The sequence below is a fragment of the Lipotes vexillifer genome, unplaced genomic scaffold (genome assembly GCF_000442215.2).
Source record: "Lipotes vexillifer unplaced genomic scaffold, Lipotes_vexillifer_v1.1 scaffold252, whole genome shotgun sequence".
In the NCBI taxonomy this organism is placed as follows: domain Eukaryota; kingdom Metazoa; phylum Chordata; class Mammalia; order Artiodactyla; family Lipotidae; genus Lipotes; species Lipotes vexillifer.
The window spans coordinates 3,432,349-3,447,453 of NW_006773367.1; the positions used below are offsets into that span (position 1 = coordinate 3,432,349).

The following is a 15,105-nucleotide window of genomic DNA, read 5'->3' on the forward strand; positions in this document are numbered from 1 at the left end:
TCATAGCACACAAAATAGACTTTAAAATAAAGACTATTACAAGAGACAAAGAACACTACATAATGATTAAGGGATCAATCCAAGAAGATATAAAAATTGTAAATATTTATGCACCCAACATAGGAGCACCTCAATACATAAGGCAAAGGCTAACAGCCATAAAAGGGGAAATTGACAGTAACACAATCATAGTAGGGGACTTTAATACCCCACTTTCACCAATGGACAGATCATCCAAAATGAAAATAAATAAGGAAACACAAGCTTTAAATGACACATTAGACAAGATGGACTTAAGTGATATTTAAAGGACATTCCATCCAAAAACAACAGAATACACTTTCTTCTCAAGTGCTCATGGAACATTCTCCAGGATAGATCATATCTTGGGTCACAAATCAAGCCTTGGTAAATTTAAGAAAATTGAAATCGTATCAAGTATCTTTTCCGACCACAACACTATGAGACTAGATATCAAGTACAGAAGAAAAACTGTAAAAAATACAAACATATGGAGGCTAGACAATATGCTACTAAATAACCAAGAGATCACTGAAGAAATCAAAGAGGAAATCCAAAAATACCTAGAAACAAATGACAATGAAAACATGACAACCCAAAACCTATGGGATGCAGCAAAAGCAGTTCCAAGAGGGAAGTTTATAGCAATAAAATCCTACCTCAAGAAAACAAGAAAAATCTCAAATAAACAACCTAATCTTACACGTAAAGCAACTAGAGAAAGAAGAACAAACCCCGCCCCCCAAATTTAGCAGAAGGAAAGAAATCATAAAAATCAGATCAGTAATAAATGCAAAAGAAATGAAGGAAACAATAGCAAAGATCATAAAACTAAAAGCTGGTTCTTTGAGAAGGTAAAAAAAATTGATAAACCAGTAGCCAGACTCATCAAGAAAAAAGGGAGAAGACTCAAATCAACAGAATTGGAAGTGAAAAGGGAGAAGTAACAACTGACACTGCAGAAATACAAAGGATCATGAGAGACTCCTACAAGCAACCATATGCCAATAAAATGGACAAATTCTTAGAAAAGCACAACCTTTAGAAAAACACAACCTTGTAAGACTGAACCAGGAAGAACTAGAAAATATAAACAGACAAATCAAAAGCACTAAAATTGAAACTGTGTTTAAAAATTTTCCAACAAACAAAGCCCAGGACCACATGGCTTCACAGGTGAATTCTATCAAACATTTAGAGAATAGCTAACACCTATCCTTCTCAAACGCTTCCAAAATATAACACCTAACCTTCTCAAACGCTTCCAAACTCATTCTACAAGGCCACCATCACCCTGATACCAAAACCAGACAAAGATGTCACAAAAAAAGAAAACTACAGGCCAATATCACTGATGAACACAGATACAAAAATCCTCAACAAAACACTAGCAAACAGAATCCAACAGCACATTAGAAGGATCATACACCATGATCAAGTGGGGTTTATCCCAGGAATGCAAGGATTCTTCAATATATGCAAATCAATCAGTGTGATACACCATATTAACATACTGAAGGATAAAAACCATACAATAATCTCAATAGATGCAGAAAAAGCTTTTGACAAAATTCAACACCCATTTATGATAAAAACCCTCCAGAAAGTAGACATAGAGGGAACTTCCCTCAACATAATAAAGGCCACATATGACAAACCCACTGCCAACATTGTTCTCAATGGTGAAAAACTGAAACCATTATCCCTAATATCAGGAACGAGACACAGATGCCCACTCTCACCACTATTTTGGAAGTTTTAGCCACAGCAATCAGAGAAGCAAAAGAAATAAAAGGAATCCAAATTGGAAAAGAAGAAGTAAAACTGTCACTGTTTGCAGATGACATGATACTATACATAGAGAATCCAAAAGATGCTACCAGAAAACTACTAGAGCTATTCAATGAATGTGGTAAAGTAGCAGGATACAAAATCAATGCACAGAAATCTCTTGCGTTCCTATATATTAATGATGAAAAATCTGAAAGAGAAATTAAGGAAACACTCCCACTTACCACTGAAACAAAAATAATAAAATATCTAGGAATAAACCTACCTAAGGAGACAAAAGACCTGTATGCAGAAAACTATAAGAAACTATGAAAGAAATTTAATATGATTGAAACAGATGGAGAGACATACCATGTTCTTGCATTGGAAGAATCAATATTGTGAAAATGACTGTACTTCCCAAAGCAATCTACAGATTCAGTGCAATCCCTGTCAAACTACCAATGGCATTTTTCACAGAACTAGAACAAAAAATTTCACAATTTGCATGGAAACACAAAAGATCCCGAATAGCCAAAGCAATCTTGAGAAAGAAAAACAGAGCTGGAGGAATCAGGTTCTCTAACTTCAGACTATACTACAAAGCTACAGTAATCAAGACAGTATGGTACTGGCACAAAAACAGAAATATAGATTAATGGAACAGGATAGAAAGCCCAGAGATAAACCCACACACATATGGTCACCTTATCTTTGATAAGGGAGGCAAGACTATACAGTGGAGAAAAGACAACCTCTTCAATAAGTGATGCTGGGAAAACTGGACAGCTACATGTAAAAGACTGAAATTAGAACACTTCCTAACACGATACACAAAAATAAACTCAAAGTGGATTAAAGACCTAAATGTAATAAGGCCAAACACTATAAAACTCTTAGAGGAAAACATAGGCAGAACACTCTATCACATAAATCACAGCAAGATACTTTTTGATGCACCTCCTAGAGAAATGGAAATAAAAACAAAAATAAACAAATGGGACCTAATGAAACTTAAAACCTTTGCATAGCTAAGGAAACCATAAGACAAAAAGATGGCCCTCAGAATGGGAGAAAGTATTTGCAAACAAAGCAACTGACAAAGGATTAATCTCCAAAATATATAAACAGCTCATGCAGTTCAATATCAAAAAAACGAACAACCCAATTAAAAAGTGGCCGGAAGACCTAAATAGACATTTCTCCAAAGAAGATGTACGGATGGCCAAGAGGCACATCTATTAAGATGCTCAACATCACTAATCATTAGAGAAATGCAAATTAAAACTACAGTGCGGTATCACCTCACATGGGTCTGAATGGCCATCATCAAAAAATCTATAAACAATAAATGCTGGAGAGGGTGTGGAGAAAAGGGAACCCTCTTGCACTGTTGGTGGGAATGTAAATTGATACAGCCACTATGGAGAACAGTATGGAGGTTCCTTAAAATACTAAAAATAGAACTACCATACAACCCAGCAATCCCACTACGGGCATAAACTCTGAGAAAACCATACTTCAGATAGAGTCATGTACCACAATGCTCATTACAGCTCTATTTAAAATAGCCAGGACATGGAAGCAACCTACGTGTCATCGACAGATGAATGGCTGAAGATGTGGCACATATATACAATGGAATATTACTGAGACATAAAAAGAAACGAAACTGAATTATTTGTAGTGAGGTGGATGGACCTAGAGTGTGTCATACAGCGTGCAGTAAGTCAGAAAGAGAAAAATAAATACCGTATGCTAATACATATATATGGAACCTTAAAAAAAATGTTCTGATCAACCTAGGGGCAGGACAGGAATAAAGACGCAGATGTAGAGAATGGACTTGAGGACATGGGGAGGGGGAAGGGTAAGCTGGGACGAAGTGAGAGAGTGGCACTGACATACATACACTACCAAATGTAAAATAGATAGCTAGTGGGAATCAGCTGCATGGCACATGGAGATCAGCTCACTGCTTTGTTACCACCTAGAGGGGTGGCATGGGGTGGCTGGGAGGGAGGAGATATGGGGATATATGTATACATATAGCTGATTCACTTCGTTATACAGCAGAAAGTAATACAACATTGTAAACCAATTATACTCCAGTAAAAATGTTAAAAAAAATTACACAAGTCATCATATCTCAGAGTTAAGTATAACAAAGGATATTTAAATTCCAACCCAATAAACCAGTAAACTATTTTTTTGACAGAATTTGCAGTATTTTTATTTTTTTAACATCTTTAATTAGTATCACAGTTTTTAGTGTGTTTACAAAGGTAAACCATTCTGAAGGCTATAAAAATTGCTTAAAATAAAAATATAATACAGTGATACATTTTAAACAGGGAATCTATATGTTACCACAATTAGCTCTACCAAAGTAATCTATTGAACATTATAGGAGGGCAAATTTGCAAATTATGTACCAACAGTTTGCTTGTGTCATTTATTTTACACTCAGGATGCTTTAACCACAGAAAACTGTTAGAAACAATGGTTAATCTCCCAGGCAAGCCCTCAAAAGTACATTTAACCTATAGAAGAACTAAGTACTATGTATCTATAGGAAAATATAAATGCTGGGGCAGTAAGATGTAACCAAAGTTGATAATCAGTAAGATACAATGGTAACTTTCTTGTTTTTTAATATAAAAAGCAGATTTAAGGTGTAATAATGGTAGACAGAACCAAAAAAAGAGAAAGAGAATGACGTTTAGTCAATGCTTAATTTGTGCCAGATAGTCTACCAAACTGAAATTAAAAGCTAGCTCAATCTGAACCTAAATCCCTAAACTTCATCCCCTATACAATGGCGTCTTCCAAATAACTGTTCACAGCTAGGTATTAATGTTTACACCTACTGGCACAGTGGTTAAGAATCCACCTGCCAATGCAGGGGACACGGGTTCAATCCCTGGTCTGGGAAGATGCCACGTGCCGTGGAGCAACTAAGCCTGTGCACCACAACTACTGAGCCTGTGCTCTGGAGCCTGTGAGCCACAACTACTGAAGCCTGCATGCCTAGAGCCCGTGCTCTGCAAGAGAAGCCACCGCAATGAAAGCCTGCTCACAGCAACGAAGAGTAGCCCCCACTCGCCGCAACTAGAGAAAGCCCGCACACAGCAAAGAAGACCCAAAGCAGCCAAAAATAAAATAAATATATAAAAATAAATAAAAGTCTAGTTGTAAGTTCAGCTATTCCAATTCTTGATTTTAATGGCTGCTGTAACTAAAAAAGATACATTACCATGATATGTAAATACAAATGCAAGAATGATTACACTTATTTTTTTAATCCCATTCAGCAATGATGTGCATTTGGTTAGTAAATTTCCAACTTCCCAAATGCTAATCAGGTGTTGGGAAAGTGCTGCACGTTTTTTAAATGTTTAGCAAATGAGTTCAAACCCAATGAAACATTATTTAAATGACTTTAAATAGGGTTTTAAATTTTTGTTTTGTGGCTATTCATGTAATACTTCAAAAACTGGTGATTAAAGGGAAACGGCCACTCTTTCTGCCTTCTCGGTAGGAAAATTCGTTTCAGGGTAACCAAAGAGCCCCAACTGAATGAGAGAAAGCTCAATTTCCATAAAAGTAAGCCAGCTAATAAGTGAAGGATGAATGAAATAATTAGAAAAATGTTATATTGAAACCCTAATAAAATTATTGATTCAGGCAAGTATGATCAATTGTTGTTTAAAACACCAACATGCATGGTTGATGGGGAACTGAATATACAAACAGTTCCAAAATAACACCACACAGAGTGCTTAAATCATAAGGAGAAAACAATATATTGAAGGGATTTGATGGTTGGCACCTAATCCAGTGGTGCCATTTTTAGCACCACTAATGGTAATTTAGGTATTACATGTCTTCTTATGGGATACAACATAGACTACTAATGCACAAGCCTATAGGTAAAACTTCCAGTTCACAAGAAATACAAAGAATGGAGAAACAAGTTAAAAAATACCACAAAGAAGAAACCAGAGAAATTCAAAAGGTGGAACTTTCTACAAGAAAATAGGTCTGGCCTCTTTATAAAAATCAGTGTTAGCAAAAAGGACCATGTGTGAGAGAGATTAAGGACACTACCACCACATGCAATGTGTGGTCCTGGATGAAATATTGGTTTGGACACTTTGGATCAATTGAGAAAAACAAATACAATCTGGGTATAAAGATGATAAAACATGTACTAAAGTGAAAGAACAGATCACTAACTAAAAAAATCAGGTGATAAAATTACACTGGTGAACATATCCTGCTTCTATAAATAAATATAAAAGTATTTTTTAAAGGAAGTTTTTCTAAATTTCTCAAGGGTCCAAATATGGGTTTTGCACATGACATTTTTTTTTATAGCAAAATGACAAAGTTTCAAACTTTTATTTTAGAAATACACTCTCAATTGTGAATTTGTTTTGAAAAGCACTTACTTTGCCACTTAGAATTTCAACTTTACTTGAAATGACAGGTTAAGTACCACCACCCCAAAATCTGGCTAGGAAACAGCCACTGACTTATCACAACAGGGTAGCAAACTTATTATTTTGTAAAATGATATGGTTCACTTACCTTTTTGTTAAAAAAAAAAAAAAAAAATCCAGTTATCTTTTATGTCCCTCAACTCTTTTATGGTGAGGGGTACAAAAAGATTTTTAGTTGCACCCTAATTTGTTACCCAAGAATCTACCATTTCAGATAGTTGGCAAATCCATTTGCCAGGCCACATAAACTGTAATATTTAGAAATACAATGTATTTGAAAAGTATGGGCATGTCAGTCCTATTTTAAGTATTTGAGTATTTTAAGTATTTATAAAGCCTAACCTCTTCTGTTTTTAAGGTAAAAAAATAAATATAATTACTAACACTTTATTCTCCCACTCTCTCCACATCCCCTATTAGGTCCTTTTGAGTACACAAGAACGAAGGGAGAATGATTACTTTCAGAGGCCCAGAGTTTAAAAGGATAGAGTCAGTCCTTTTAAATAGAATCAGTCCATTTGGAATACTTCCTCCAGACTTTGTTTTTGTTTTAATATTACTACACCATCCTCTAAGTCAGTCATTAAAAAGACTTATTATCTCCAAAATTCCTCAAACAACTCCAGAAAAGGTCATCAGGCCTGAAGGTCAATTTTTGGGGAATTCTCACTCATCTCTACAAATTTTTAATCAGAGGATCCAATAGACTTCAACCAGATTAAACCTACACTACTTACTTACTTTGATGTTTAATCTTTTGGGGTATCCATATCATGTCTTGACACTCCTTTCCTACTATTAATAAACCTCCTCTTCTTAGAAGTTTTTCTCCTGTTTCCCCACCTAGCATCATTACAGCTCCAAGCTCCTACCTTAGCCAGCCAGTCATGGTGCAAAGACATTTACTACAGCCAAGAGCTGTAAACCTCCTGCCAACCTGGCTTCTAACTGAACAGAGGAATGAGCTCAAGTTCATTCCTGAGTCCAAATCACTTACCTGGCACTTTCCTAACCAATCAAATCAGTGCTGACCTGGGAGTGTAAAATCCTGGAAGGATTTCTAAATCTAAAATATATTAACTGTAGAAAAATAAACTTCTGCATCCCAAAATACAACCATAAACAAAGTCAAAAGGCCAACACCAAACTAGGAACAAGCATGCTAAAACATTTTCAATCAGTATGCCAAGGGGTTACTGCTTTTTCACTAGCTATAAAAAAACAACAGCAAGAAGATCTAAAAAGAGAGATTTCTTATCTATAAAATTATCAAGTGTTTTGTTTCTAAGACAATGCTTGGTTTGCATGATGCCCACAGCTACCCTCTAAGGGGTTCTTTCACACTGAACTTACCATATCTGGCTACCCAAGACCCCACCGTTTTAGGGACATCTCATCTAACAAAGAAAGACAAATGACTGACTCCAACGCAGCCCAGGCAAACTCTGTGTGCTCTGATCAGGAGAACGTTCTCTTAGGTGGAACTGCTTCAGCCATCCAGATTTTCTCCTGGGCAGTGTAATGACTTTTACTGTTACACCAAGGGCCATTTCTCCACAGTTCCCTTTAATACTTTATGAACACCAAGAATTCTGGCTGTGTCCCTTTTCCTGTAAAGCTGTCACAATTTACTCTAATCCATGGGGACCAATTACCCCAATTAAAACAGCTACCTTCTCCATTCTTTTTCTTGGGACCCTGCAGAGGCTCTTTCCACCCACCCTCCCCCCTCAGGATTTTTGCTGCTAAGTACAATAAACATCAGGAGAGATGACAAAAGCCAAAAAACAAACAAAAGTCCTTATCTGGGTAAGCTTAAAAAAAATCAATTTTTAAGAGATATAATCTACAACCTGTGTTTCATACAGAGATGATAATAAAACTTAGTTATCTCAGAAACATTCCTCTCAGTTACTTTTGTGAGCACAAATATAAAAACAAAACCCAAAAAGGCCTTAGTCATTGTTAATGATATACCTTGAACGTAGAAAAGGAAACTACCCAACTTTGAGGTGCAATTTCAACTTGTACCACCAAATTTTAGTCTTATCATTGTAAATTCCATATGTTCAAACTACATGTCAGAAAATTTTAAAAGAAAGCATGACAGAACCAAGTAGCAACCTGGGAGAAGAACTTACCTCAAGAACTCCAACACCAATCCCTGTTTTTTTTGTTTTTGTTTTTTTTTTTGCAGTACTTGGGCCTCTCACTGTTGTGGCCTCTCCCGTTGCGGAGCACAGGCTCCGGAGGCGCAGGCCCAGCGGCCATGACTCACGGCCCCAGCCACTCCGCGGCATGTGGGATCCTCCCGGACCGGGGCACGAACCCGTGTTCTCTGAATCGGCAGGCGGACTCCCAAACACTGCACCACCAGGGAAGCCCACCAATCCTATTTTATCTGGAACTACTCGATATTCTTCTCCACTGAGTAGAACAGCTAGCTTCCATACCACCAAAAACATGAGGACCACCACTCTGGAAGACCTCTTAGCTTATTCAGGAAAACCTGTTACTTAGGTACTCCTGAAGATGAATGCAGGCACTAGATAAAATCTGCCTCTAAATAACCACTTTCCATGATATTTACAAATAAATGAAATTCATAACTCATGAAATACTGGCTATTCCAAAGCATACTTCCAATGACCCAAAAATACCAACCACTCAATGTTGTATGTAATCTACACAGTGTGTTACCCAGTTTCCTACAGTACCGACATGCCATGTCCTTATGACATGTTTTGGTGCGTTTAGAATCACACCTTATTTAGGAAAACATTGCCTGTATTCAAATTATACAGCACTCTTACCTCATGTGATACACTTTTGATGTTTGTTGTTTTTGTTTTAAATCAATTATTGGTCCTGATTCCACCTTCACAACTTTACTAAATGGATCATGAGTTAATAAAAACACAGATTTGGGGCATTATTTTCCAACCTTAAGTGCCGTAACACATAAAAAGGTTTTCACACCAGTTGGTCAATTTTTTAAAAAATAGACTTTTTTAGAGCAGTTTTAGGTTCAGCACAGCAAAACTGAGTATAAGGTACAGAGATCTCCCATATACCCCTTCCCCCCTCCATAGCCTTTCCCAGTTGGTCAATTTTTATAAAGCAAAACATGTTCTTTCTGGAAAGAAATCAAGATGTCTAAGAAAAAGTAATTTCAAAATTTCAACCACAAATTTAAAGTACCACTGTTGTATGTATTTTCACTAATACATTAGAAAAGTAGTTAAATACTTACCATATAACATCCAACAAGGAAAGCAGCATTTGCCTGTTTTCTCTGATCAGGGCCAGTAAAATGAATAATTTTCTTCCTCATCATTGTAATGGACTGCATAAAGATAGACAGCTGTTAGTATTTCCTTTCTAATTTCAAGTTTTCTAAAACTTTATTTTGTGATTAAAATAAATTCCAAACCTCATAATGTTGAAGCATTCATATTAGCAAGACTTAAAAAGATAAACTTTGATACCCAAAAATACCATGTACCTTCCCAAAGAAGACATATCCTTGGAGTAGAACAAATGTACAATTAAAGGGTGGGAGAGGAGAAACCTGAAACTAATATGATATCATAAATCAACTACACTTCAATTTTTTAAAAAGGTAGGAGAGGAGCTACAAACAGATACACTTTAAGTATAGACTACCTCTGAAAGAATACATAAAAAGCTGGAAAAGTAGTAGGAGAGACCTTTTCTTTCCTTTTCCTACTGTCTGACTTTTTTTGTTAATCTCTTCCCGAAATCTTTAAGTTAACATCAAAGGGTATAAGAACGGGCAAAAATCATTCATTCTGTTAGAAATCAGGATAGTGAATGGGGTAGGGAGGGGTGGAGTGAGGAGGGTGGTACAGAGATAACCAAGAGAGCATAAGTGGGCTCTTCTGGGGTGTTGCTAATGTTCTGTTCTTGATCTGGTGATCCAGATGACTATCCATGTATATTCAGTTTGTAAAATTCATTGAGCTGTATATTCATGATCTATACATATTTCTGTACATACACTGTGCTTCAATAAAAAGTTAAAAATAAAAAGGATATGGAATTTAAAAACCAAAGGAACACATGATTTATTAGCTCTTCCTCACCTGTACCTCACTAATGTGAGTGGACACGTTTCAAGTAAGGGTAAGAAACAGGATATATTCAGTTGAATAAGCACAGTATTCTTTTGCTTCTGTGAGCCAATGTTTGGGTATTTCAATGATGAATGTTACATATTTTCTTTTAGTTGTTTACATAGAGTAAGAAATCCAAGTTGATTTAAAGAAAAACAACAACCCAACCAGCCCTCAAGCAGCATACACACAAGACACTCTTAATACAAATTCTCAACACACTTTTACCACTATTAATTGAATAGGAATTAAGTTTCAGTCAGGTGTGATGGTCAACACTGCAAGCTGTTCTGGTAAATAATTTTTTTTTAAAGTTTGAAAACAGGACAAATATATTCCTGGTTGACCCAAAGGATAAAAGGATGGCCAAGTATGTTTAAAACAAACAAAAAACTTTCAAAATTAAAGCAAAGGAACACAAGCAGGGGAAAAGGAAATTATTTTTAGCTTCTCAGCCCTGTATGAAACAAAAAACCTGCCACTGGCAACTGGAAAAACGGAATGGGGGGAACATAAATACCCAAGGCCACAAATAATTATATTCCTGTTCCAGGGAGGAATAAAGTCCAGAAAGAAGAGTCTCCATCTCTGTATACATCTCTAGTGAATACAAATTTAATAAAAAAAAGACAAAGCAATGCTGTAACTTCCTTTTTACATATTAGTAACTTCTGACAGATGCTTCTAGTATTTATGGTGTGGAATTTTAAGTCTGATGTTCAAGGGGAAATAGATCTGCCTTACTCACCCATAAATTTCTAGTATAATTTAATTTTTAATTGAAAATGAATTTTATTTCTGTGTAGTAGTCTAATAAGTAATCAGCTGAATAAACTTGTTTTTAAAAAGCACCTGCCCCCCCATCCAGTATTTCTACTTGAGAATATACAGTGACTCTTAGAATTGCTAGCAGTATATGAACACCTTTTATTGTACGTGACCGACAATTCAAAGTTTTTTTAAATAAATGAATAAGGTCTAAGTTCAAACTAATAGTAATACACTCTTACAATTCAGTGATACAGTCTTAAAGACTGTATGCTGTCTGCCCTTGCTTCTCTGCTCCTTAATCATATGTGTAAAGGGTCAAAGTGAAGAGTCACAAGTAGTACAATATCATGCGAGATTCAAGGCATAATGAAATAAAGTAAGATGAATCCAATTTCTCTTAGTTTTCCTAACACTCCCTATCAAAGTGAAGGCAGAAAGAACAATGACCAAAGGAAGGAAAGCTCCTCTTGTTAGGTGACAGTTCCACTGGCTCAGACAATAAGAGGTTCACTTTATTGACCATCTGCACTTTGGCTTTTCAAGTATGAGCATCAACAATCCAAACCAGAACCAAATGACCCAAACTTAAGCCATTCATCAAAACTCTGGAAAACAAACAGATATACTATGACTTTATACAACAATAAACCACATGTATGTCTCAAATACCACTCCAGTGAAAAACATGACATTTCCTTTTTAAAAACAGATTTCCCTTCCTCCCTGCAAGATCAGGCTAACAATGATTACTTAAGTGAAATCTCCCATAAGGAATACTTTACCTTTAATTTCTTATTAATCTTGCAGCAATATCTGTAAACCATTGCTAGATTGAGTGGTCCAAAATCTGCGTAGAAGCTGCAAAAATGAAAAACAAAAGTGTGTATGTATATTCCAGATGCTTTGAATATAAACACCTTTTTGTAGCTACAAGATCAAAATAAAGCAAGAAAGCACACACCAAATTATTATAGGTCACACAACTTAAAGGTACTGCCTTACTAATGGAAGAAATACTCCGGTAAAAGATGACTATTAAAATACCTGACAAGTGTTACAATGCCTAAATCTAACCCCAAATAACAAAATAAAAATACTTTCTGAATAAAAAAGTTGTTTTTCCACACATATTTTTCCACTAGCAAAAACACAACATCTTAGTACTCTAGTTTATATCTCATTATACTGTAAACTATTAGAATTTCAAATGTAAATTGTTAAATTTAGGAAGGTTCTTTCATTCTGATTTTTTCCCCTAAGGATCTATTTTATTACCAAGGGTTAAAGCAAAAAGTATCCTGCAACTAACAGTCAACAGATTTGTAATGTTCCAATTTTATAAACATACCTTTAGATTCTTCAAAATAAAAAAAAGTTACTAACAATCTTTGAAAAAGCAATACTTACTTTTCATATTCAAGTTCATTATCTATGCTGAAATAATGTACATTTGATGAACTCTTTGGTCTGCTGTAGAGAATGGCAAAACAAAGGCGATCTGAAATGGAAAAATTGTAATGTTCCTTCCTTCACATCATTAAAAAACGTTTCATATATCATGTTGCAACTCTTTTCAGATGAAGTCAAATTTTTATTTTTTTCCCATGCATGTTTCAGATGGTAAGGTTATCAATGAGTAACTTCAAAATGTTCTGGCTATTTTGGTGGGTAATAATAAGTAAGCAAGTTTTAAAAAGGAGAAATTGCCTTTAATATAAGTTTCAACAGCGGTAAATGACTTTTCATACAGCGATACGGCTTGATTTCTGGAACACTTTACCCTGGACTAAGAAATTTCGGTAAATGGCAGCATGCATTTGATAGCTAGACCACCAGCCTGGATGACTTTCCCTATGTTTCGCTATGTTTTCAAGACATCCTGAAAAGTCATTTCAATAAGAAACTATGTTTTAAGTAGAGAGAAAACGCTTTCAAAATTGCTTCAAAATTAATGTTTACGGCTATAACACACAAAACAAACCACATGTTTATCCAATGTTCTTAGGGGTCGCTACTTATTTTTTGATTCGGAATCACTACTTTTGTAATGATTTTTACAATCGGACCATTATAGCAGAGGCAAATGAGAGTATTCTGCAGGATGAGTATGAGATGAACCTGCGTTGCATAAAAGCAGTTAGGCTGCTGTGAAGTTTAGCAAGAATGGTAACAGGGTAAGGTTCAGAGGCGCCGCCCTTCCTCTCCTGCCCCACCCCAAAAAGAGTTGCCTAAAAATCCTTGGTGAAGCAAAGCCATCCTTAATACCTAGCAGTAGTAATACTAGTAAATAGTGCTAGTAGAATACTTAGATTCAAATTGTGGCAAAATTAAGTACAGCCCTTAAAATAGTAAGAAACAAAGGACACCAGCTGGCATCCTTTCCCCAAATAGTAATTTAAACAATTTTTTATAATAGTAATTTAAACAATTCAGTACACACAATTGCTGTATTTATTTCCCTATAAATGCCTCAACTGAAATGCCCTGCAACCACAGACACCCAAACGGATGACGGGGCTGACTCCTTTTCAACCAAAAATGACCCTTGATCCCCATGCAGTGACCACGGATTTTGCTCCCTGAGGTGGAGAGCCCACCAGCCATGGTGTAAGGACACAAGGGTCCGAACTGCACACATCTGTGCGGATTCGCCCCAAGGCAGGACCACGCCTGGTGACTAGGAGTCCCAGGAGGCCACCCACGCCCAAGAGACAGCATCGGCCCTGGCCCCGAAGTTTAAAGGCACATTTTGGCCAGCAGTGGGGGCCTCCTCGACCCCCGTGCACTGCCCGATGCCCTCTAAATAGGGGGTGTCCCGAGGGCGCGCCCTCCACACTAACCTTTGATCACCTCGGTCACCAGAGGGGTCCCTGCGCCCTCCAGGCTCATGACTCCACAGCATCTGGAAGGCGGGTCGGAGGGAAGGACCGGGTGGCCAGGGAGCAGCCCGCAGAGAGAGGAGGGCCGTGACTACACCCCCGAAGTTTAAAAAACAAAAAAGTTTAAAGGGACACGCCCAAACACTGGGCACAGCGACGCCCTTCGGCTGGCCACCACACCGCAAGCCCGGGAGAGCCAACCCGGAAGTTCAAAACTTCTCAAACTCCCAACACGGGGTAACGAGGGAGCGGGGCGCGGAAACCAGCCCCAGGCGCCGGGGCTGAGCTTGGCCCCGCCTCGGGGACACCTGGCGGTCGTCTGCAGAGCCAGGGCGCTCTAGCGCCGCAAGTCTGCGCTCAAAGTCGGCATGTGCGGCAAAGGGTCAGACAGGCAAATGCGGGCCTTGTGAAAGAAAGCGGCTCCCAAGGCGACTAAAAGGATTTCTCGGAAGAGAAGGGTTCCGCGGTGGATCTGACCCTCAGCCTCGTGCTTGGCCGCCCTTGCCTCCGCCACCAGGGGGCACTGCAGCCAGGCTGGGCTGAGAGGCCAGCGGGCAGGCTCGAGGACCCCGGCCGGCCTGGAGCTCCGTCCTCTCTGGAGTCAAACCCGCTGTATGTCGGGCTCGCCTGAGTGCTGGTGTCTCATTTAAAATGGAGCACTTTAAAACTGTTCAAAATTTAAAGGTATGCCTAAAGCGGAGGTCATTCATTCCTTTAAAGGCCTCAGATTTCGCCTCAGAAAAATATTAGGATGGTTGAAAAAAATTCTGACACCATGGTAAACAATCTATTTTCTAAACCTAAGTTCCTATGTTAGTATCAAGTGAGAAAAAAATAAGTTGCAGTATGAGTACGGTCCCAATTTTGTTATATATAATATGGTAGTGGGATTATGGCTGATTTTTATTCCCTCCTGTATTCTTCTAAATTTCCTACAGAAAAGTGTTACTTTAATAATCCGTGAAAAAAATTTTCAATGACTCTCCCTTAAAACGAACAAGCAATACAGTAACAACTCTTTCC

General features: G+C 37.5%; 1 protein-coding gene across 2 annotated transcripts in view; it reads right to left on the reverse strand.

The window, feature by feature from the left end:
* Positions 1-14,200, reverse strand: part of CDC14B (cell division cycle 14B) — a 54,345-nt gene extending 40,145 nt beyond the window's left edge. The window contains exons 1-4 of one of the 2 annotated variants that reach the window (XM_007448297.1): positions 14,044-14,200; positions 12,611-12,701; positions 11,986-12,061; positions 9,550-9,642 (exon numbers count right to left, since the gene is read on the reverse strand). In XM_007448297.1, coding sequence (XP_007448359.1) covers positions 9,550-9,642; positions 11,986-12,061; positions 12,611-12,701; positions 14,044-14,092 — 309 coding nt within the window. In that variant the 5' untranslated portion in view covers positions 14,093-14,200. The remainder of the gene's footprint in view (positions 1-9,549; positions 9,643-11,985; positions 12,062-12,610; positions 12,702-14,043) is intronic. The other variant, XM_007448296.1, reaches the window with a different exon arrangement.
* Between the last annotated feature and the right edge of the window lie 905 nt (positions 14,201-15,105).